This window comes from Carassius carassius, chromosome 5, assembly GCF_963082965.1.
Source record: "Carassius carassius chromosome 5, fCarCar2.1, whole genome shotgun sequence".
Lineage (NCBI taxonomy): Eukaryota > Metazoa > Chordata > Actinopteri > Cypriniformes > Cyprinidae > Carassius > Carassius carassius.
In genome coordinates, this window is record NC_081759.1 from 33,587,658 (window position 1) to 33,609,550 (window position 21,893).

The window sequence follows — 21,893 nt, forward strand, 5'->3', positions numbered from 1 at the left end:
ACCAAAATGGAATTTTATCACCAAGTAGATTTGCTGTCGGGCTGTTTGGGCTGAAAAAGTGCCACGTTTGACAGAGCCACACGTGATGTACAATATGAACTTTTTCAGAGACGTTTCTCCCATAATTTCATACAAGAAATAAATGGCAGGAAGACAAACATACTGTAAATGAGACAATTGTTGACATACAATGAGAGTACAGAGCTGTAACATTAATGTTGATGGCACTGTACAGATACTGTAATGTGCCTTTGTAAGAAATTTAATAAAAATGTAAAAATTAGTTATATTGTTAAAAGCTCTTCTGCAACTTTAAAAGGGATATGTGAGGTTACTTGATTTTCTCAGACATTTACCCATTTAATCTTGTGGTGTTCTAAGAAGAACAATTTAGATATCCAAAAGAATGGGATTTTTTTTTTGCCTATATATGCCAAAACCTTGATTAGCTTTCTTTCACCTTCTTTTTGTTAGAAATGTAATTAAGTTTTTGTTGTTGTTTTCCATTGCTTTCATATATTAAAAATATGTAACTGCACTATTGTTGTATTACTGATATATTTTGTTACATTTCAATAAACAAACTGTTCAGAAAAAATGTAATAAAGAGCTGTAATATACAGTATGCTTGGAAAAAGATCTTAATTTGTGACTGCATGTCAGATGGTAAAATAACAATCAATGAGACCATTTGCTGAAATCTGCCTTAAGAGTCACTCATTTTAATAGGTGATTATAAAATAAAATAATTAGATCTAACACTGTTTAATGATCCTTTACCTAATGTAATTTGTGACCCTGGACCACAAAACCAGTCTTAAGTCGCTGGGGTATATTTGTAGCTATAGCCAAAAATACATTGTATGGGTCAAAATTATTGATTTTTCTTTTATGGCAAGAATCATTAGGCTATTAAGTAAAGATCATGTTCCATGACGATATTTTGTACATTTCCTACTGTAAATATATTTAAACTTCATTTTTGATTAGTCATATACATTGCTAAGAGATTCGTTTGGACAACTTCGTTTGGCGATTTTCTCAATATTTTTTTATTTTTTTTCCAGGTTCCAGATATTCAAATAGTTGTAACTTAGCCCAATACTGTCCTATCCTAACAAAGCTTATTTATTTGGATTTCAAATGATGTATAAATCTCAATTTTAAAAATTTTTACTTTTATGACTGGTTTTGTGGTCCAGGGTCACATTTAGACATTTATTTGGAAAATTAATTAATTTCTTTTTATTACTGTAATAGCTCCACTTTATTCAATATTTCAGCTTTCCTCTGAAATTCAACTGTGGTCTCACTCTTTTACTAAATTATTTTCAGGTCAGTGAATCTAGTCATACAGATAGTGGGTTTGAAAGAGAGTGTCTAAATATAACAGTGTGATGATTTTAAAGCTAGATGCAGATGCTATTGTTAGATGATGTGCCTTATAAGCAGTGATGGTTGAAATATGTATGACATGCTAGATGGATGACAGTAGCACTATGACTCACAGCAGGGATCTCGTCTCTCTTGCTTTCTCAATGGCCCAAATGGAAATGGGCAGATTGGGATCTCTGGAGGGTGTGCTCATTTCTAAAGTGCTCCCCTGGATATCCGGCAAGGTGCCTTTTAGTTCCATGCTTCATTAGTCTTGACTTCTAAGATGCATTTTGATTACTTTCTTTTGTATCCACTATATAAGTAAGTCAGTCTTTCAATAAGAGCACACTGTATGATATGGAAATCAAATAATAAGTAATGTACAATGTATAGGCAGTCTGCCAATTGCAAAATAAACCCATTCAGAGTAAACAAAGCCCTTCATATGAAGCATAACACTTATTATAAGGCACTTGCCAAAAAAAATTATTCTTGTACATTAAAGTACTTACTGCTCATAAAGCTTCTCCTAAGAAAAGCTTAGCAATGCGATGACACGGTACTAGTATTACAATATTAATTATTAATCTCCATTCTAAGTTACAGGGCTTGTTGACTATCCTTTTTGATTCACAATATATAACCAATTAGCAATTATTTTGTTGGTATGAAAAGAGAAACCAAGGAATGATATGAGAGATGTGAAAGTATGGCGCTATAGACAATGGTTATATATTTGACTACTTAATGACTCTTGGAGATTAACTGATCAGAAACAAGTATTGCAGAGGATCTTGTCATAATAAAGTTGTTAGTTTATGCACTATTCATTTTATCCATTCCATTTTACTAAACAAAATCTCTGTCTCTCCTAACAGTGTTCTGCCTGTGGATGTTGGAGCAGGAAGTTCAGTAAAGGTAAGGTACAAAAAAGAGATATACAAACCTGTTTGAATTTTTCACATTTAATATAAGCATTTAGGGTTAATGTTCTATTTAATGTGCCATTTTATGGTTTTCCTATGGAAGTCTGAGAAATAAGAATACAAAAAGCTGATATTAAAGGAGTCATATGACATTGCTAAAAAGAACATTATTATGTGTATTTAGTGTAATGCAATGTGTTTATGTGGTTAAGGTAAAAAAACCACATTATTTTCCATATAATGTACATTGCTTTGTCTCCTCTATGCCCCGCCTTTCTGAAATGCATAAATTTTTACAAAGCTCATTGTTCTGAAAAGCGAGGTGTGCTCTGATTGGCCAGCGATACAGTGCATTGTGATTGGCCGAATGCCTCAAGCGTGTGACAGAAATGTTACACTCCTTAATACTGTGATGCCGTCTCCCAGCAGGACGAGACTCATTCCAGCTGCTCTGCTTGTTTCCATCCCATCATCGGTTCTCTTTAGCAGTTCAGTCAATGTACAGTACTGTTAGGAGTAAATGTATAACTCGGGATATTGGTTTATTTTGTATCCGAGGGAGTATCAGGCACATTTATAAACCAAATAACTTAAGTAGTTTGTGGATTAGTGTGTACTGGAGATGTGAACCATTTCAAACGATTCAGTTTGATTAAGTGAACTAATTTGACTGGTTCACTAAGAAGATCTGGTTAAATAGAACGATTCGTTTGGGATCCGGACATTACTAGACGAGACAAAACCAATAAAACGTACTCGGTTACTAAACGTAACCTCGGTTCTCTCTAGAAGAGCGAACGAGTACTGCGTCTTAGCTAAGACGCTACGGGAAAAGTCTCTTTTCACGAAATACTGAAGCAAAAAATTATCCTTAATTTTGTATTTTTGTAAAGCGCATTTGCAACAGTACACAGCCATAGGCGCAGGGATCACACACCAATAAACCTGAAGCAACGCCCAGGATTTACAGTGCACAGTCACCTGAGGGACTCACAGAGAGTCCAGGACAGAAAAGGGAAAAAGCCCTCCGTCCCATATCTAGCAGCATCCGTAGATGCGGCAATATGACGTCACACAGCCGAGGCAAGGCCTGACCAATGTGGCAATGCGGGTCTTACGCAATACTGCCCATATAACAGTCGGCAGCGCATAACGCTCGTGAACTCAGAATTCCCCTCAGGGCCCTGATTCGCCTATACCGACAGCAGCCTTGCTTGCAAGGTAGGAACCTCCAGGTTATAGAACCTGATAAATGTAGACGGCGAGGCCCAACCTGCCGCCATACATATATCCTGCAAGGAGATCCCAGTAGACCACGCCCACGACGAGGCGATGCCTCTTGTGGAGTGTGCTCTGACGCCCAACGGGCACTGAAGGCCCCTGGAAGCGTAAGCTAACGCAATGGCGTCAACTATCCATCTGGATAGAGTCTGTCTCGAAACAGCCATTCCCTTGGAACGCCCACCGAACGAGACAAATAGCTGCTCCGTCTGCCGAAAGGCAGCAGAGCGAGACACATAAGCTTTTAAAACCCTGACAGGGCAAAGAAGACTCGAGTCTCCATCCTCCCCTGACACCGGCAGGGCAGACAGGGCAATAACCTGAGCCCGAAACGGTGTGTTGAGGGATTTCGGCACATAACCGTGCCTAGGTTTGAGTATGACTCTTGAGTCATTGGGCCCAAACTCCAAGCACGACTGGCTCACCGAGAGCGCGTGCAAATCACCCACACGCTTCACAGAAGCGAGAGCCAACAAGAATACTGTCTTGAACGACAGATGCTGAAGGCTAATCGATTGGATAGGCTTGAAAGGGGGACCTTTCAAGGCCTCCAAAACCGCCGCGAGGTCCCACATAGGGACTGACGGAGGTCTGGGAGGATTCAGCCTCCTAGCTCCTCTGAGGAACCGGATGACTAAATCATTCCTTCCTATTGACTGACCGGACGCCGTTTCAGAAAACGCCGCGATGGCAGCCACATAAACTTTGAGCGTGGATGGGGCTCTGCCGTTATCCAACAGCTCCTGAAGGAAGGAGCGGACCTCCGTCACCTCACAACTAAGGGGTGAATAACCTCGAGCTGTGCACCAGCTGGAGAACACCGACCACTTCGAGGCATACAGACGTTGTGTCGACGGAGCTCTAGCCTGAGTGATGGTATTTAGCACTCCCACTGCGAGATCAGCGGGTAACCATTGAGTGCCCATACATAGAGGGACCACAACTCCGGTTGAGGGTGCCAAATCGAGCCCCTGGCCTGCGAGAGGAGGTCTCTCCTCAACGGTACCGGCCACGGGGCGACATCTGCTAACTGCATCAAATCTGGGAACCATGGTTGGTTCTTCCAAAGAGGTGCTACAAGCAGTATTGAACATCTCGTTTCTCTCACCCGTTCTATCACCTGCAGAAGGAGGGAGACGGGAGGGAACGCATAAAGCGGGCAGCACGGCCATCTCCGTGACAGCGCGCTTTCGTTCTTGGAAAAGAACGCGGGGCAGTGAGCGTTTTCGTGGGACGCAAAGAGGTCCACCTCCGCCATGCCAAATCTCTCCCACAACAGCCGGACTGTTTTCGGGTGTAGAGACCATTCGCCCGTAGGAACATTGCCTCTGGACAGCCTGTCTGGACCCAGATTCTGCAGTCCAGGCACATGCACTGCTCTCAGCGAGCGCACGTTGCACTGAGCCCAAATCAGGAGGCGTTCCGTCAGCCTGCACAGGTTTTGGGACCCGAGACCGACCTGGCGATTTATGTAGGACACCACGGACATGTTGTCCGAACGGGCTATGACGTGGTGATCCTTGATATGGGGACAAAAGCGCGTCAGCGCGTTCTCCACTGCCAGCATTTCCAGGCAGTTGATATGATGGAGCTTTTCCCGTTCTGACCATAGGCCAAAGGACGGTCTGCCTTCGAGCAGCGCTCCCCATCCCGAAGTGGAGGCGTCCGTCGACACCATTTTCACACTCGGGGAAGTCCCCAGGCTTACACCTGATCGGTACCAGCCGTTCGCTGTCCAAGGTGCTAGAGCCGCAACACAGCTCTGATCGACCTTGAAATGCAGCCGGCCAGACGCCCACGCTCTGCGCGGCACCCGAGCCTTCAGCCAGAACTGCAGGGGGCGCATGCGGAGCAGGCCCAGCCGCAGAACCGGAGATGTTGAGGCCATGAAACCCAGCATCTTTTGACAGTGTTTGAGCGACACAGTCGCGCCACAGCGGAAAGAACTCGCTGCACGCTGAATGCCCATCGCGCGCTGTAGTGACAGCCGCGCCGTCATGGAACACGAGTTCAGAACTATACCCAGAAACAGGATCGTCTGACTGGGGTTCAGCGAACTCTTCACCCAATTGACACTGAGGACGAGCTTCTCGAGGTGATCGAGTAAAACGGCTCTGTGGTCCATGAGCTCCGCTCATGATCGGGCCAGAACCAGCCAGTCGTCCAAATAATTCAGCACTCGTGTGCCTCTGAGTCTAAGAGGAGCGAGCGCTGCATCCATGCACCTCGTAAACGTACGAGGAGCTACGGACAAGCCGAATGGCAGGACTGCAAACTGGTATGCTTGCCCCTTGAAGGCGAATATCAAATATCGCCTGTGGTTTGACGCTATTTGTATTTGAAAATACGCGTCCTTCAGATCTATTGACATGAACCAGTCCCCTCTGCAAATCTGCGCGAGGAGCTTCCTGGTCGTGAGCATTTTGAAACTGCGTTTCATCAATGCCTGTTCAGCTGTCTTAGATCCAGTATGGGCCGGAGACCCCCGTCTCTCTTGGGCACCAGAAAGTATCTGCTGTACAGCCCCCCCTCGCTTTGAGACACAGGCTCTACAGCCCCTTTGCTCAACAGTTTTGATATTTCGGCCCGAAGTATGTGTGCTACTTCTGTTTTGACCGTAGTTTCGACGCGCGCTGAAAAGCACGGTGGGCGTCGAGAAAACTGTAGCGAGTAGCCTCTCTTTATAATGCCTAGCACCCAATCCGAAACCCCTGGAAGCACTGACCATGCATCTGCATGAATGGCTAAGGGCTGGATGCGAAACGCGCTCTGTTGACTGGGCAACGGCGGCGCTCGAGTGTGCTGCGCATCTGAGGCGGGGAGCGCGCTGATCACAGCGGGCAGATCGCTCTTCCTCGACCCCGTTCCGGCGCTTAACCGACTGTAGGGAGGCTGAGCGGGTCCCGTGGGACTCGATATATCTGCGAGTAACCGTGGGCTGCATGTGTGCACTTTTACCACTTTCAACTCGCTGTCTGCCTGTGCAGAATGTACGTGCACGGGCCTCGTTTTTACAGAAGCCCCGCGCCGTATGTGACATAGTGTATGTGGGCACTGGGAAGTGGGCACGTTTACTATGCGGCGCAATCGACCGATCTGTGTCGATCTTATGTGCGCTAGCCCTGTGTGCAGGGCTGTGCTTACATGTGGAGATGGGCACTGGGTAGTGGGCATCGTCACTGCATTTATAGCACCATCGGCCGTGGCCGGACGAGCATGCACGGGTTTCGTTTTTACAGAAACCACATGACGCGTGTGACATAGTAATTGTGGGCACTGAGGGGTGGGCACGTTTACTATGCAGTGTGCGCGACCGACTTGAGTCGACATTATGGGCGCAGGCCCTGTGTGCAGGGCTGTGCTTACATGTGGAGATGGGCACTGAGGAGTGGGCATCGTCACTACATTTATAGCACCATCGGCCGTGGCCGGACGAACGTGCACGGGTTTCGTTTTTACAGAAACCACATGACGCGTGTGACATAGTGATTGTGGGCACTGAGGAGTGGGCACGTCTACTATGTAGTGCGCGTGATCGACTTGAGTCGCTTTTATAGGCGCGAGCCCTGTGTGAAGGGCTGTGCTTATATGCGGAGATGGGCACTGAGCAGTGGGCATCGTCACTACATTTATAGCACCATCGGCCGTGGCCGGGACACCAGAAATTACACCTTTTTCGGGAAATATCTGGGTAGCCGTGATAACGGTTTTTGGTGTGCAGGCAAGCGGGCAACCGTACAGGCTTGCGCATTGCAAACAACGCTGAAACAGTCACAATCTCTGGAAACTGAAACAGCGGCGCGCTTAGGTGAGAGCCCGGCCGCAGCGGAACTCGTACACCGGCGCTTCGATGAAGCAGCCATCGTGTGTAGTGCCGACGCAGCGTCATGCAGCATGCGTAGATGGCTTTCCCAGGATGGCTTCGGGGCTCCCGGCCTCACCGTAATCCTCTGCCGCGGTCCCCGCGGCGCGGGGCGATGGCCAGTAGAGCGAGAACGGGGGTCTCGAGCTGCGTTGCTGAAGCTGTTGTGATAACGGCTTTTGTGTGCAGGCAAGCGGGCAACTGTGCAGGCTTGCGCATTGCAGAAAATGCTGAGACAGTCACAATTCCTGGAACTGAAACAGCGGCGCGCTTGGGTGAGAGCTCGGCCACAGCGGAACTCGTACACCTGCGCTTCGATGAAGCAGCCATCGTTAGTAGTGCCGACGCAGCGTCACACAGGAGGCTTTAGATGGCAACACCGCTTTTGCCGCCGTCCAGCAGAGGGCGGACAAAGGTGCGTCGCTATCGCCTGTTCCACCGGCGGAAGTGAGTGGTAGTTCCTGTTTTTAGCATCATCAGTGTGGAGAATGCTAGTGAGACAGACGAACGAGTTCGTGCTGAATATGGAGCGTTCCAAGCCTTCGCCACCTCTTCGTGAAGCTCAGGAAGAAATGAGGCGGGCTTTGAGAAGTACGCTCATCCGAAAGGGAAATACCATCCAGCCGGGAACGAGAGGGGGGGGCGCTGGTGCAAACCACTCGCGGCCGAGACTCATCGCGGCCAACACGAGCATTCGCCCCGGCTCCTTCTCGATGTCCGCTCGTCTGCTGGGTTTCTGAGCAGAAGGCGCGAGATCCTCGGAGCTCGCCCAGCCCTCACTGCCCGAAGCTAGCAGAGAGCGCGTGTCCTCTTCCCCCGACGCGGCCCTGAGATCGACTTCCTCGGACGACGCGCCGGCAAACAGCGGGCGCTGCCCACCGGGAAGCGATGCAGGGGGGGCCGGTGAAGCAGGGCGAACCGGCGAGCTCGGTTGAGCTGAAGACGGTTCCGGAATCCGCTGGCAGCGATGCTTTTACGGCGCCTCAGCGCAGCGGAGAATGCAGGCTCAGAGAAAAAGGCCAGGCGAGTCCTCAGAGTCACCATGGCAACAGCTCGCAGTGGGGGCATCCGCCGTCAGCGAGCGAGCGCTGCATGATCTTCACCCAGGCAGGAGACACAGATGACGTACCGGTCTCCCTCGCTGAGTGGGGCTCTGACGAGCCGCAGGAAGGCATCTTAAAAAAGACGCGAGCTCTTTTACGAGTGTGTGTCGCAGGGCGAACACACACACACACATAAAGAACAGCTTGTATATAACAGGATTGAAAGGATATAGGCGCCGGATAGCGCAGCAGGAACGGCAATGGAAGGCGGCGATGCCAGCAGCTTCAGAATGGCTCGTCCTGCTGATGTGCTTTCTCAGACGGCGTTGCTTCCTCCGTGATCCAGCGATGCGTGAGCTTCGCTGAAGAGATGAAAAATCAGGTGAGTCAGCCTTTTCGAGCTCCTTTTATAGGTTGGGCCACACCCGTTTCGGCGGGAAGTGGCAAGAAGGGCGCGAAGCACCCTTATTGGTCTGATGTTGCATCAGCCCGCGCTCGATAGGCTGTGCAGTTGCCGCAGAACAAGCCAATGAGCGAACGAGCCGTCTCGCCTATGGCTGTGTACTGCTGCAAATGCGCTTTACAAAAATACAAAATTAAGGATAATTTTTTGCTTCAGTATTTCGTGAAAAGAGACTTTTCCTGTAGCGTCTTAGCTAAGACGCAGTACGAGAGAGCTCTCGTAAGAGAACCCATTACAAACCAAGCATTTGTTGCATCCAGTGGAGACAAAATGACTGATTATAATGACTTATACTGTCTTTTTATGCGTTGCATTGCGTATCGCGCTAAGTAAACATAAAACCATGTCCGTATTTGTGATCGGAGAAACAACAAGCCTACTCTACATTGCTCAAAACTTGTGTTTGAATCATCATTGGCAAATTATTTAAATATAAAAAAACTTAACGTTACTTACAGGCAGGGAGTCAGAAGTGCCAGATGTTCTTGCAAAGTTGGAACTGCCTTGCTTTATAGAAACAGCCGTGTGCCACAGATGCATTGTAGGCTACTGGTTTAGGAAACAGTCCTCATCCTCCATAAAATGTGCAGCAAACATCTGAATAGTTGGGTTGAACTGTTCTGAAACAGTGTTGAAATACAACTTAACCACTGATTTCTAGTTGTGTCCTCTTTTGGAAGAACAAACAAAGAAGTTTTGCTTTTCCAACGAAGCACAGTGTCTCCTCCACAACATGGCGCCAGCTGCAACAGCAAGAACCAAAGTTACGCCTTCTTTTTTTGCATGAACATTTGTCTGGTCTTATGCAATTATTACCCCATCGTGACGTAGACATATGGGGGGATGTTTAAACAAGGTATTTAGGTAGGAGTGGTTGACTTTTATCTTTTATAAAGAATATCTCTTTGGATTTGAGTGTTTAGTCTTTGCTACTCAAGATCTTGTAACACTCCAGAGTGAAAGGAAAAATTTAAATCACATCATATGACCCCTTTAAGATTAGTGTGATACTGAAAATAGGAATTCTATTGGCTCCACATCATATTCCTTTGGTGTCTACCCACAGATCAAAGCAATCAAGCTTTTTAGTGTGCAAATTGAATAAACAATGCTATCTCAGAGTAAACACACTGTGTCTGTGTGTGTACGTGTGCACATGCATTGTGCCAATGTCTGCTAACGGTGTCTGCCATACATGGCATGATCTATTGTCTTTGGAGGTTTTATCTGATGGTTGTTAAAGGGTTGTTTTTGCACAGCTGCAAGGCTGTGATCTCTGCCTAACTCCCTCACATCACTCTATTACTGAGTGCAAAGGACAGCTCTGAGCTGGGAGACATCAAACTGCACTGATTGTGTGAAGCGTCTGTCTCATCTGCTGAACACAGGGAGGAACACTTGCATCCTGCTGGGCAAATCAAAGCTCTCTTAGGGTTTGAGTGGCCTTCTCTGAGCTGTGGAGAACACATGATGTTTATCCACATGGTTGGAGTTGTATTTTACCCAGGGTGACTAAAGAATGGTTAAAGGACCCTGTGGAAGAGAAAGCGACAGCGAAATTGCTGCATATGACACTTTTTGTGTGATGGTCACTTACTTAGTTCAGTGTTCCAACCCCAAAAATAAGCTTTTGAAGAGAATTGCTTTTTTTTTTTTACACCAAATTATTATGGATTTGATGGCAAGCGCTCTTCTATTCCATTTCCCATTTGTGCATTCCAAGACCTGTCAGAGAACTTTGGCACAAGTGCAGGATTTCTGAGACCCATTTATGTCCAAGGTGACCTAACGGATTGACAAGGATCTTCACTGAAGTAGTATTATAACCATATAGAGGGATGAGCCATTATCTGCAGCAGAGAATTGACGTGTCACTCTAAAGACCTGGCAATACAGCCTCACTCACACAGCAGTGATGTTAAACAGCAATAAACTAAAAAGTATGTTCTTCACAGTCATATTATGCTTCTAGTTAGCTTATAGAGCTAATTAAATTAGGTGGTTGCCTATTTTAGGGTTCTTCTGATCATTGAAAGCCTTGTAAGGGAAACAGGTCAATTTAGCTCAAAGGGAATCATTTATGTTTTAATAGGGAATTTGGACAGAATCACTGTTTTTACGGCTGATCACTGAGTCGGCCAAGCGATTCATTGAAGAAGCCATATAACATCAACTCTGCGCTGGATATTGTGAAATATAGTGAAAACACTATTAATTAGCACAGTAATAAGATTGTCAGTTTAAGACATTAACTTGTAAGATCAAAACACAAGATACTTCTCTTTTCAATATCAATAAGACTTTATTGGATAAATATAAGACATATAAACTAATCTAATACATGAATACACATGCATTCAGATATTCACACTGCATCGCAGCAAAACTTAACTCAGAACAAGAAACTCTCAATGGAAAGAAAAGAAACTAAAGTAAAGTAATATAAGTAATGAGACTAGATGGTTTTTCTTCTCAACATGGCTAAGTAGCAGCGGGCGTGCAGTCCAAAGCATGCTGGAATGGCACTCAAAGAATACAAAAAGTGATGGCAAAAAGCACAAAACAAAAGTGATGACTAAAAGGATTTTTCTAAAATGACATGACTTGATGGTGTCTTGAGTATTTAAACGGGGCTGTTGTACACATCCCAAATGGTGTCTTGACCAATTACACATTGTCTTTGCTCGGGGTGTTGCTTTGTTTCTCCTGCCAATACATGAATCAACATGTTATCTTATCAGTCACATGGTCTGAATTTTCCCACTCTTGCAGGGTATAATTTGGACATGATTTCTGTAACAATAATATAATACATTTGACAAAGTATTGATTGATAGAAACATTTAAAGCATGAATTTTCAAACTCATATATACCCAACATGAATATAAACCTATAAATTAATCAATAGTTATTCAAAAAACACACAGTGAGTGATTAGAACATAATAGTCAAATGTGTGGGTTACATACATGATATGGAGATAAGCAATGGGCTGTTATTTGTTTATTCTTTTGAGACCATTTTGATGTACCTACATCTGTAAAATTCTACATCTGTGCCATTCTGTGAACATAAGGACATGTTCTGTGAAGACGAGCGAGGTTATAAGGTCTCATAAGGAAACTCAGTCTGGTTCTTGTCTTCTAGGGGGGGGGGGGGTCAATCCAAAGAGCTTGTGATCGTGATTATTATCATGGATTTACATGGAATGGTCATTCTGTGCATCTCTTTGACCATCATCTTGGTTATTTGCCCAAGATTCGACAATCTCCTTCCTGAGTTGGCATTATCACCAAGTGTTCTTTTGTGTTAATGTTGCAAACTGTTCTGTGAATGATTTGCTTGGTTCTTCAGACTGGCTGGTGCTAGAATCTGATTTAGGAATCTCGGAGGTAGTCATGGCAAATTTTTTTTAATAAATATAATTTTTTTCTGGCTATGCTCAGAGCACCCTGACTAACCATTAAGCCACTGCTCTGACTTAATGCACATTGTTAACTATGTAAATAAATTGTTTTTTTAATGTTGGGTGACAAACAATTTTTAGACCCATGATGTTTTTCATATTAATGTAATTAAAAGCTTTTCTCAAATTAAGCCAACGATTTATCCAGAGCAGCCACTGTGTTTCCTCTCACAATAATCAGCTAGTTCATAATTGCGGATTGGAGACAAGGCATACTAATTCATCTTTACTCAGAAGATTACCGTCAGAACTGCTTTAGGCTTACACAATTATATTTGAATGAAGACAGTAAAATGCATGCCGCGATCAGTGCTGAAACATAAATTAAGCGATAATTTATTTGCTAATTTGTTGTTAATCCTTGTGCTAAAAAGGCAAATGGCGGCATCTATAAGCTATGGGGGTTTAGAGTCAACATAGTTATGCTTTGTCACATTTAAGGTTGACTTAGAGAATTGTTTTGACAGTTTTTTACTGTAGCATAAAAGCTGAACTTACAAGAGACAAGGGGAGTGATTGGTTCAGGGACCATCAGACCTTTTCTATGGTTGTTGGACTCAAATTGTATTTTGTCTCAGTAACCTTAAGCTGTTTGTTTAGCTTGTTTGGTCGCGCACGAATAACCCTTCTCGTTTCAAAACATGGTGCTTTAGGCTGGGCTGCCTCCTGTCCCCCGCGCCTCAGACCTGGCATGCTTTTATTTTGTCGGAATGAACCTAAATCTTCCATCATTCTGCGAGCAGATGAGAGGGCCTTGTCCTTCTAGAAAGCTTGACGGAACGGATACAATACAAGCTGTCCATCATATGTAGCCTGAAGAATCAGAGCTTTAGCAAGCCTGAGCAAACCACTTCAATGGGACTTATGTAGGTCACTCAGATTACACCTGGTTGAACACTATTGTGTACCCAGAGTGCCAGTCTCCCCTCTCTCTGTCTGTCTCAGTAGATTTACTGTAGTGTTGGGCGATATACCAGTTCAAACTGTAAACTGGTTTGAATTAGGTACACGGTGTGTGAAATGAGTTCTGACTGAAAAATACATCGGCAATGACCTACAACCAATGAGAGAGCAAGATAGAGGGCAGCCAGAAGTTCGGGGAGGGGTTATATGAAACATATTTGAAAAATATTCATATAAAAAAGTGATTTTAAATTGAACAACAGGCTATTTCAAAACATTGCTGTTTTGATTGCATTTTTCTAAATGCTGCAAAATAAATGCAGCCTCGCTGAGCATAAGAGACATCCATTAAAAAAATAAATTGTACTGACCCCGAACTTTTGAATGGTATTGTGTATGTTTGTGATTTCTGGAGTGTGAGTAAAAACTGGATTGAGTGATCTGTTTCTTTACGAATTAATATAGTGTTTTACAGAGAACAGCGTCCTTTTCTTTGTCTCTGTCACTCCCACATATTTTTGTAGACTGTTTGACTGTCTAACGTAATCATCACATTATCATGACAGAGAGGGTCTGTCTCATCTTCCTGTTCTAGACGTTTTAACTCTCTTAGTCCTGTATCCAGCTCTGAGTCATAACTAATTTCAATAAACTAATTCAGACCTTGTGACATCAGCATCCATAGTCATTGTCCTTGTAATGTACAATACATCCTGTAAAATCACTATGACTCTTCATACTTGAAAAACAGCTAGAAATTTCTCAGTTCAGCTGTAGTCATGGTGGCATGTTTGTTGTGAGGGCCAAGTCTGTGAGTAGGGTGCTTGTGTATGTCCGTATAAACTTGAGAGTTAAATTGGCAGAGACACTCTTATCCCAGGTTAATGATAAAGGCTGGCATAGTGGAACGCCAAGGGACAGTTTTAGTGATCAGGGCTGTGGATCAGCAATATCCAGGAATGCAGGCAGTAATGAGGAATGAATGGCTCTCTCCAGACTCCTGGCATCATCAGTCTAGGCTCTTTGAGATAAAGTGCGAACCAGAGTGCCAAATGAAACCTGCTACTGTCCTTCATGTAAAATTAGATTTTTTGGCAGATATGAATGTTTAAAATCTGCTGTATGATAATCTATTTGTGCAAGCTATTAAGATTTTATTGAAAATTAAATTTTTTCCCCTGGGCACAATTCAAACTTCTGGACTCAGGGCCTCATAAGATGTACATAAAACACCTACATGTTGATCTTTGATCATTTCCCAAATGTTCCTTTGAACAATTTATAAAAAGTCTGTACAGTATATCTACACTACCATTTAAAAGTTTGGAGTCACTACCATTTAAAAGTTTGGATGTCTTGTGTCTTTGAAAGTTTCTCACCAAGAAACCAAGGTCTCACCAAAGTTGCAATTGTTTGATCAAAATTGAGAAATATTGCTAAATATTTAAAACAACTGTTTTCTATTTAATGCATTTTAAATTTAAATTTAAATTTAAATTTATTTCTGTGTCACATGATCACTCAAAAAACTTTTCTTCTGATTATTATTAGTCGAAAATGGTTATGCTGCTACAGTAAATGAAGTGTGAAAAGTGTGGAAGTTTTTTTTCCAAGAAGTTCAAATGTGCATTTTATAAATGAGGTCCCAGGTGTCAGGAACTCTAATAAACTGTCAACATAAGCACTCTACCTTGCAACTTATAACTAACTATTGTCAGTTATTTATATAGCAGGCTGAAAACATGAATTAGCACTGCATAGAACACTGAAAAGAGGCAAGAGACACAACAGTTGAATAAAATAGGCTGTCTGTGCATTTCATACTGAATAATTAGAGTCTGATCATGAATTGGTCTGAAGAAGTTTGTAACACTGACTATGTGCAAGTAGAGAAATAGAATAGTAAGTCCTTGAGGAAGGAAAAGATGCTCCTGTTTTTCTTCAAATGGTAGCACTCAAGGACAGATGCAAATGAATTCAAAAAAGTATTGATTTCGTAAGCAAATCATAACGCTTGTCACAGCAAACTCGCCTCTTCTCTATCCGTCTCACTCTCTGATCTCTTCTCTTTCTATTTCTGTCACTTTAATTAATTGGTAGCACATATAATACTCCTGTTTCCCAGTTTTAGGGTTAAGATTTTTGTAAAAATGTTTTTGAAAGAGGTGTCTTATGCTCATCAAGACTCCATGCATTTGATCCAGTCAGGTCTTCACCAGTGATACATGATCCTTTAGAAATCTTAGTAATATCTGATTTGGCCTATATGTCTATGAACAATCTCCAGGCCAGAACACCTCAGATCAGATAAACTTTACAACCTAAAAGTACATAAAGAGAATCTTCCTCCCTACTCAGTTCTCTCTAAAACAGACACATACTTCTATTGGAAATTACTTCTTTCATTAATTCATAGACACATTTTTCTCTGACTTTCCTTTCATGTTTATCCCCAGGTCTTTTTGTATGATTACTACCTCCTTTTATATATGGTCTTATGATAGATCATTAGTTAAAATAAACTCACCTATGCATGTTTGGTCTCTATGTATTCGTCTTCATATGATCTCATTGAGAGTCTATATTATGTTTATACCCATGCAACATATTAGTGTTCTAAGAATCCTTAGTAGTATTTGCATAAACATCCAATCCAGTTACATATGCAAATGACAATGTTCGGAGACAAAGAGTTGTAAACTTTCCCTCCAGAAGTGCAAGTCACCATTGGCTCTTTTACCCCCGAGAGGTGTGACCTCCACAGAACTTAAAAGGCCTCACTTCAGTGACCCGCCTTACTTTTTAGTCTCTGCACTCGTCTCTCATAACCCTTCTATCTTCTGGTTGCTAAGTCTCAGAACTGGCGCTGCTGCTGCTTGACATAGCTCATTCTGTGGTACCTTTAGATCCTAAGAGGATGGGGATGCTGAGTTTGAACTCTTCTGAACCCCTTAAGTTTTGGCGCCAGGCTTTGTCCTTGTCTTTTTATTCACCAAGGAATTCAGCTGATGTCTGTCCAGCTCCACGGTCTTCTCTTTTCAATTTCTACCTTGGAAGAAACTCCCAGTCACCACCGAGTCAGAACATTGTTGGAGTTTATCACTCTTCAAACCCGGAAGAACGCAAGTCCAAACATTGAAACATCAAGACTTTCATCTGAGAATGCATCCGGACACTCATCAATGACCAAACAAAACAGAGGTTTAGTATAAGCTATAGACCTCATTGTAAAATGGCGCTGATGGTTTCACTCGGTTGGTTAACTGACTCTTTTCAAAGCTTCATTCTCTTGTTTTCCTGATGGTTTCATTCATCAAGTCTCATTTCCCCTTTCCGGATATATGAGTGACTGTATGGTTTTTTGTTTACTTATGTGTGTTAGAGTTTAGTTGATAAAACTTTTGTTTTACATGAGTTTCTGGTCCTGCTTGTGAATAATGTCCCTTTACGATTGATCCAGCTACATGCTCTAATGCATTAATACAGTAGAAAATATATTTTCTGTGGCCATGAAAATATCCTTTTTTAGAGTTGATATGAACTTACACTGATTGTTCACTGGACAAACAGATTAGCTGATGGCAATTTAATTCTGCTACTGTTACTACTGGCAGCTGATATAAATAATTATAATTAATCATAATTAATTGTAATCATTTATATACATTTCCCTTTTGAGCTAATTTGCTACATGGTTTTCCTTCACGACTTCACGGGCAGCTGTGGCCTAATGGTTAGAGAGCCGGACTAGTTATCCGAAGGTCACCGGTTTGAGTCTCGGTGTTGGCAGGAGTTGTAGGTGGAGGGAGTGAATGAACAGCACTCTCTTCCACCCTCAATACCCATGGCTAAAGTGCCCTTGAGCAAGGCACTGAACCCCCAGTTGCTCCCTGGGTGCTGGATCTATAGCTGCACACTGCTCCTAGGTGTGTGTTCACGGTGTGTTCTCTTCTCACTGCTGTGTGTGTGCACTTGGATGGGTTAAATGCAGAGCACCAATTCTGAGTATGGGTAAACATACTTGGCAAATGTCATGACTTTCACTTTCTTAACTTGCACAGATATTATTTGAACTGAACTGAGCTGGTTGATGACATCAATGCCCTCATGCATTATCACCACAATATCATCCTGTTTAATACTGTAAAGCTGCTTTTACACGATCAATAACACAATAAATAAAGATGACTTGACTTGATGACTTTTACATTGGACATTAGATGGCAACCCAATACCAACCAAAATTATTTATTGTAAGTAAACAAAATGACTTTTACCTTTCTTAACAGTAAAATGTAGTATCTCTGGTCTATCAATATGCTGGTTTTGTATCATGATATGGGCAGAATAGACAACCATTTTTTTTTTTACATTTTTAATTGAGTGTTGGGTTACAAAATGTTTTCAAAATGATTTAATTATCTGTTTAGTAATGATGGTTCCCAGGAGGCAGTAGTTCACTGCACAAAATAAATTGTGGTGAACACAACCATATTCATCCTCCTTGCAAATGAAGCTGTATTTCATGAAGTCTGGGTCAATGTTAAATTGAATGCACACCTATTAATGTCAGCAATAAAAGATATGTGAAGTATTTTCACCTCCCTTTTAGAAGTTGATAACTATGTGTGATTATATAATTAGATACATTTAGTATTGTTTTTTCTATGTTGTTTGAGACCATATCAGACCCTTTTTTAGGTTACAACCCACTGCTCTGTGGATCCGTCCCTATTTTCTCTCATGTTGAACTTTTAAGGTTTGTTGTTTCTTACTTGATGATTTTATTTCTCTAAGTAAGTCACCAGCTAAACACCGGGGGCATAGATATACAATACATGGTGTTTCAGAGTTTGTTGTTTTTTATAGCAATAGCAGGACTGGGAGATGTGGAGCAAATTGGATAGAGACAGGAAGAGGAGAGAGAGAGGAAGCTTGTTGACAGTGATCGGAGTTATTGTGATGTAGGTTTTATTAAGGAGAATGTCTAAAAGTAGTAAGCAGCATGTTTTCAAATAGAAGGTGCATGACTGAATGAGAGAGAGAGAGAGAGAGAGAGAGAGAGAGAGAGCTTGTTACCCTAGGGTATGTAGCATTACATATTAGACATGGCTGGCTGGTGAGGTCTCAGCGATGCAGTCCTGCAGCTGCTATTCTCTCTTTCCCATGAGTGCCTGCTGCCCACACACTGACCTGAACATGCACATTACATCAGTTCATATCAACTACATGGTTTGACTAATGAATGCACAACTATTTTATACCACTATAGCACTACATGCCACTATTTGCATGTAACATTGGCTGTATCCGAAACCGAACTTAGATGCTTTCCCAGACTTCAAAGGGAGCATTTTAATACGAAATATCTCCTAAGGGTTTCAGACAGGATTCCAGGACACCATAACATCATTCAAAATGATCTAAAAAAGTCACGTGAGCTTAACAAGCAAACATTTAGTGACTAATATGCTAATTTGTGAGTATAAGTCAAAAATTGCAATTGCATAAATAACACTGTGAGACTGTTTCAGGGTTATTACAGTTAACTCAAACTAAAATCCCCAAAAATTGTTACTTGAAATTGTATTAAATTCAGCTAGAAATGTAAAGCAGCATTTATTATTTTTATTTAGTAACTAACTAATACTAAAATAACTAATCTCAGAATAAAAATGAGTGAAAACTATGTAGACTTAAAAAAAAACAATAACCAATAAAAATAACAACACACAACAAAATTACTAAAACTGTAATTAAAATTCAAATGAAAAATTATTACAATTATTATTTTTCAAAAGTTATTAAAATAACAGTTTATTAAATACAATTTTGAAAGAAAAAAAGCAATAAAAGTGCCAAACATACACAGCAAAATTACTAATTAGTTAATTTGACTAAAATTTTAATGAAAAAAAAATGAATTTAAAATATTAAAATAACTAGAATAACAGTTTTTTAAATAAAATATTGAATATTGATGTATGAATTATATTAAAAGAATAAATATATGAAACTAAATCCACCAGTTCTATGGTGGCAAGTCATTAAATAATTTATTAAAACAATTATTTCAAAACAGGGGTATTTTAGTTAACTAAAACTAAAACCAAACCAAAAAACCCTAAAAAAATTGAACATATATCAGTTTATGATTATGAATGAATTAGTTCATTTCGTAACAAAGCTCTGATGTGTGTTGTTCTGAGATGGAGTAAATAACACATTTGATAGGTTATGATTACAACAAGTGGAACAAATGAAGCCATCTATGATGCAAACATAAGAGATTTTACATGCCTGTACAACACTGCACTGTAGACACACCTCCTATTGTTTTATTTTTTCTCTTTTGCAGTCAATCTGTTGTAAAGGTGTTGTGCCAGCGGTCGGAGCGGTACGCGCAGGAGCCTGGAGCTCACTGGAGGAGCAGGCGTACATGCTTCTGACAGAGACAGAGAGACAGACCATGAGCTATTACATTCAAGAGTACCAGCGTGCACACATCGGGGCAGAGCCTCTGGCCATGGCCCTGTTTGAACTCTTCAACACACATGCCAAGGTGAAATGACTGAACAAAAAATCTCAGGACAATTGATAACAACCCATAATGCATGTTTGTAATGTAATGCAAAGTGTCACTGAAAACTCTTTATTTGATCGTTAGCAGCATTCTATTCAAATGAAAAATGTATTATATTTTGGATGATTTCAGGTGTTTCTTTTAATGATCTCTTGGCTGTTCCTGCTCCCCAGCTGTCCTTGCTGGCTGAGGTGCGGACTCTGGTCGTCCCGCAGGATCTGGAACGATTCGATGGGCAGGTGTTACATCGTGAGATGGAAGCGTGGAGAGCTCGTCACGGAGGCCTGGGCCTCCTGCACCCTGACTCTATCTGTGTCACCCATCCAGAGGGCCACATTCCTGCTGCCTGCCAGCTGACCAATGCAGTCCTTGGCTACAACAAGGCACGTGGATGTGCGAGCATCATTTGGCGTAATGCAGTGCTGTGAATATTAGTATCCACTGGTGGACAGGTTTTACTCTGCTTATATTAGAAGTACCTATATAAAAGTACAAAAGTATTTGCTTTTGAATATTTTATTTTTCTGAACAAAACAGTAATATTGCGAAATGTTATTACAATAATGTTCTTTCAGGATGCTTTGTGGAATAGTACATTTAAAAGAACAGCATTTTTTTTTTTCAATTACTTATAAAAATATATATATATATATATCCAACTGACCTCAAAGTTTTGAAGGTCTGATGTATAAATCTATAGTTCCATATTTATATGCATATATACATATTTATTTATAAAATAAATTTGAAAAATACATAAAACTCACTAACACTAAAACCAATGTTTACACTACCATTCAAATTTGAAAAGCTTTTGAAATGTTTTTGAAAGAAGTCAAAATACAATTAAAACTGTAAGATTGTGAAATGGTATTAAAATTTTAAAGAACTGGATTTTTTGGTTAATAGAAAAGGATCCAGGAAAAGGATTCTTTAATTAAAAAAGTTCAAAAGAATAGCATTTATTGAAACAATTTACAGAACTATTAATTTCTTTAAAACTTTTGACCTCAAATGTGACCCTGGACCACAAAACGTCTTAACGTCTTAAGTCGCTGGGCTATATTTTTAGCAATAGCCAAAAAAACATTGTATGGGTCAAAATTATGGATTTTTATTTTATGCCAAAAATCATTAGGATATTAAGTAAAGTTCATGTTCCATGAAGATATTTTTATACATTTCCTACCATAAATATATCAAAACTTAATTTTTGATTAATAATATGCATTGCTAAGAATTCATTTGGACAACTTTAAAGGCGATTTTCTCAGTATTGTTCTTTTTTTGCACCCTAAGATTCCAGATATTCAAAAGGTCTGATCCTAACAAACCATACAGCAATTGGAAGCTTATTTATTCAGCTTTCAGATAATGTATAAATCTCAAATTCAAAATACTTACAATGTAAATGAAAAGTAGTTTACGCATCAAAAGTAGTGATGTATACCAACTTTAGTTAGATATAAATAAATTCATTCATTCATTCATTCATTCATTCGTTCATAGCTTTTGATGTTCTATCCTAATAATACCTACAGTATTTGGATGGAGAGAGATCTTTATTTGCAACTTTATTCAGACTGATTTTTCTGTGCCTGCATTGATTGGTCTGATCTGATATGTCTTGGTATTTGTATGATTTGATTCCAAAACTGTTGTAAAATGTCATCCGCACAAGCCATAATTGAGCTGAACTAATAAAAAAAGAGCTGCATCTCAAGTAGAGCAACGGTTTCTTAAACTCAAACATCTTTTTGATTGTATTTTGTTCTGGAGTGATTGTTGCTGTGTACACTTGAGTTATTTCAGCGATTGTTTTTTTTTTTGCTTTTTTGCTTTGCCTTTATAGAATGAGTGCAGGTTGGACGGTAGTTTGATGCCAATTGAGAGTCTAAATTCTCTTCCTGATGTTTCTCTGGTGAGTTGTTTACATTTTTTGCAGTGTTTTTTGCATGCTGTTAGATTGGATTAAATAAACATTTTAT

At 41.3% G+C, this 21,893-nt stretch overlaps 1 protein-coding gene across 1 annotated transcript in view; it reads left to right on the top strand.

Annotated features, from left to right (window-relative positions):
- Positions 1-21,893, top strand: part of whrnb (whirlin b) — a 69,912-nt gene that overhangs the window by 41,251 nt on the left and 6,768 nt on the right. The window contains exons 5-8 of the mRNA XM_059550810.1: positions 2,256-2,295; positions 19,681-19,884; positions 20,079-20,288; positions 21,758-21,826. Of these exons, the coding sequence (XP_059406793.1) occupies positions 2,256-2,295; positions 19,681-19,884; positions 20,079-20,288; positions 21,758-21,826 (523 nt within the window). The remainder of the gene's footprint in view (positions 1-2,255; positions 2,296-19,680; positions 19,885-20,078; positions 20,289-21,757; positions 21,827-21,893) is intronic.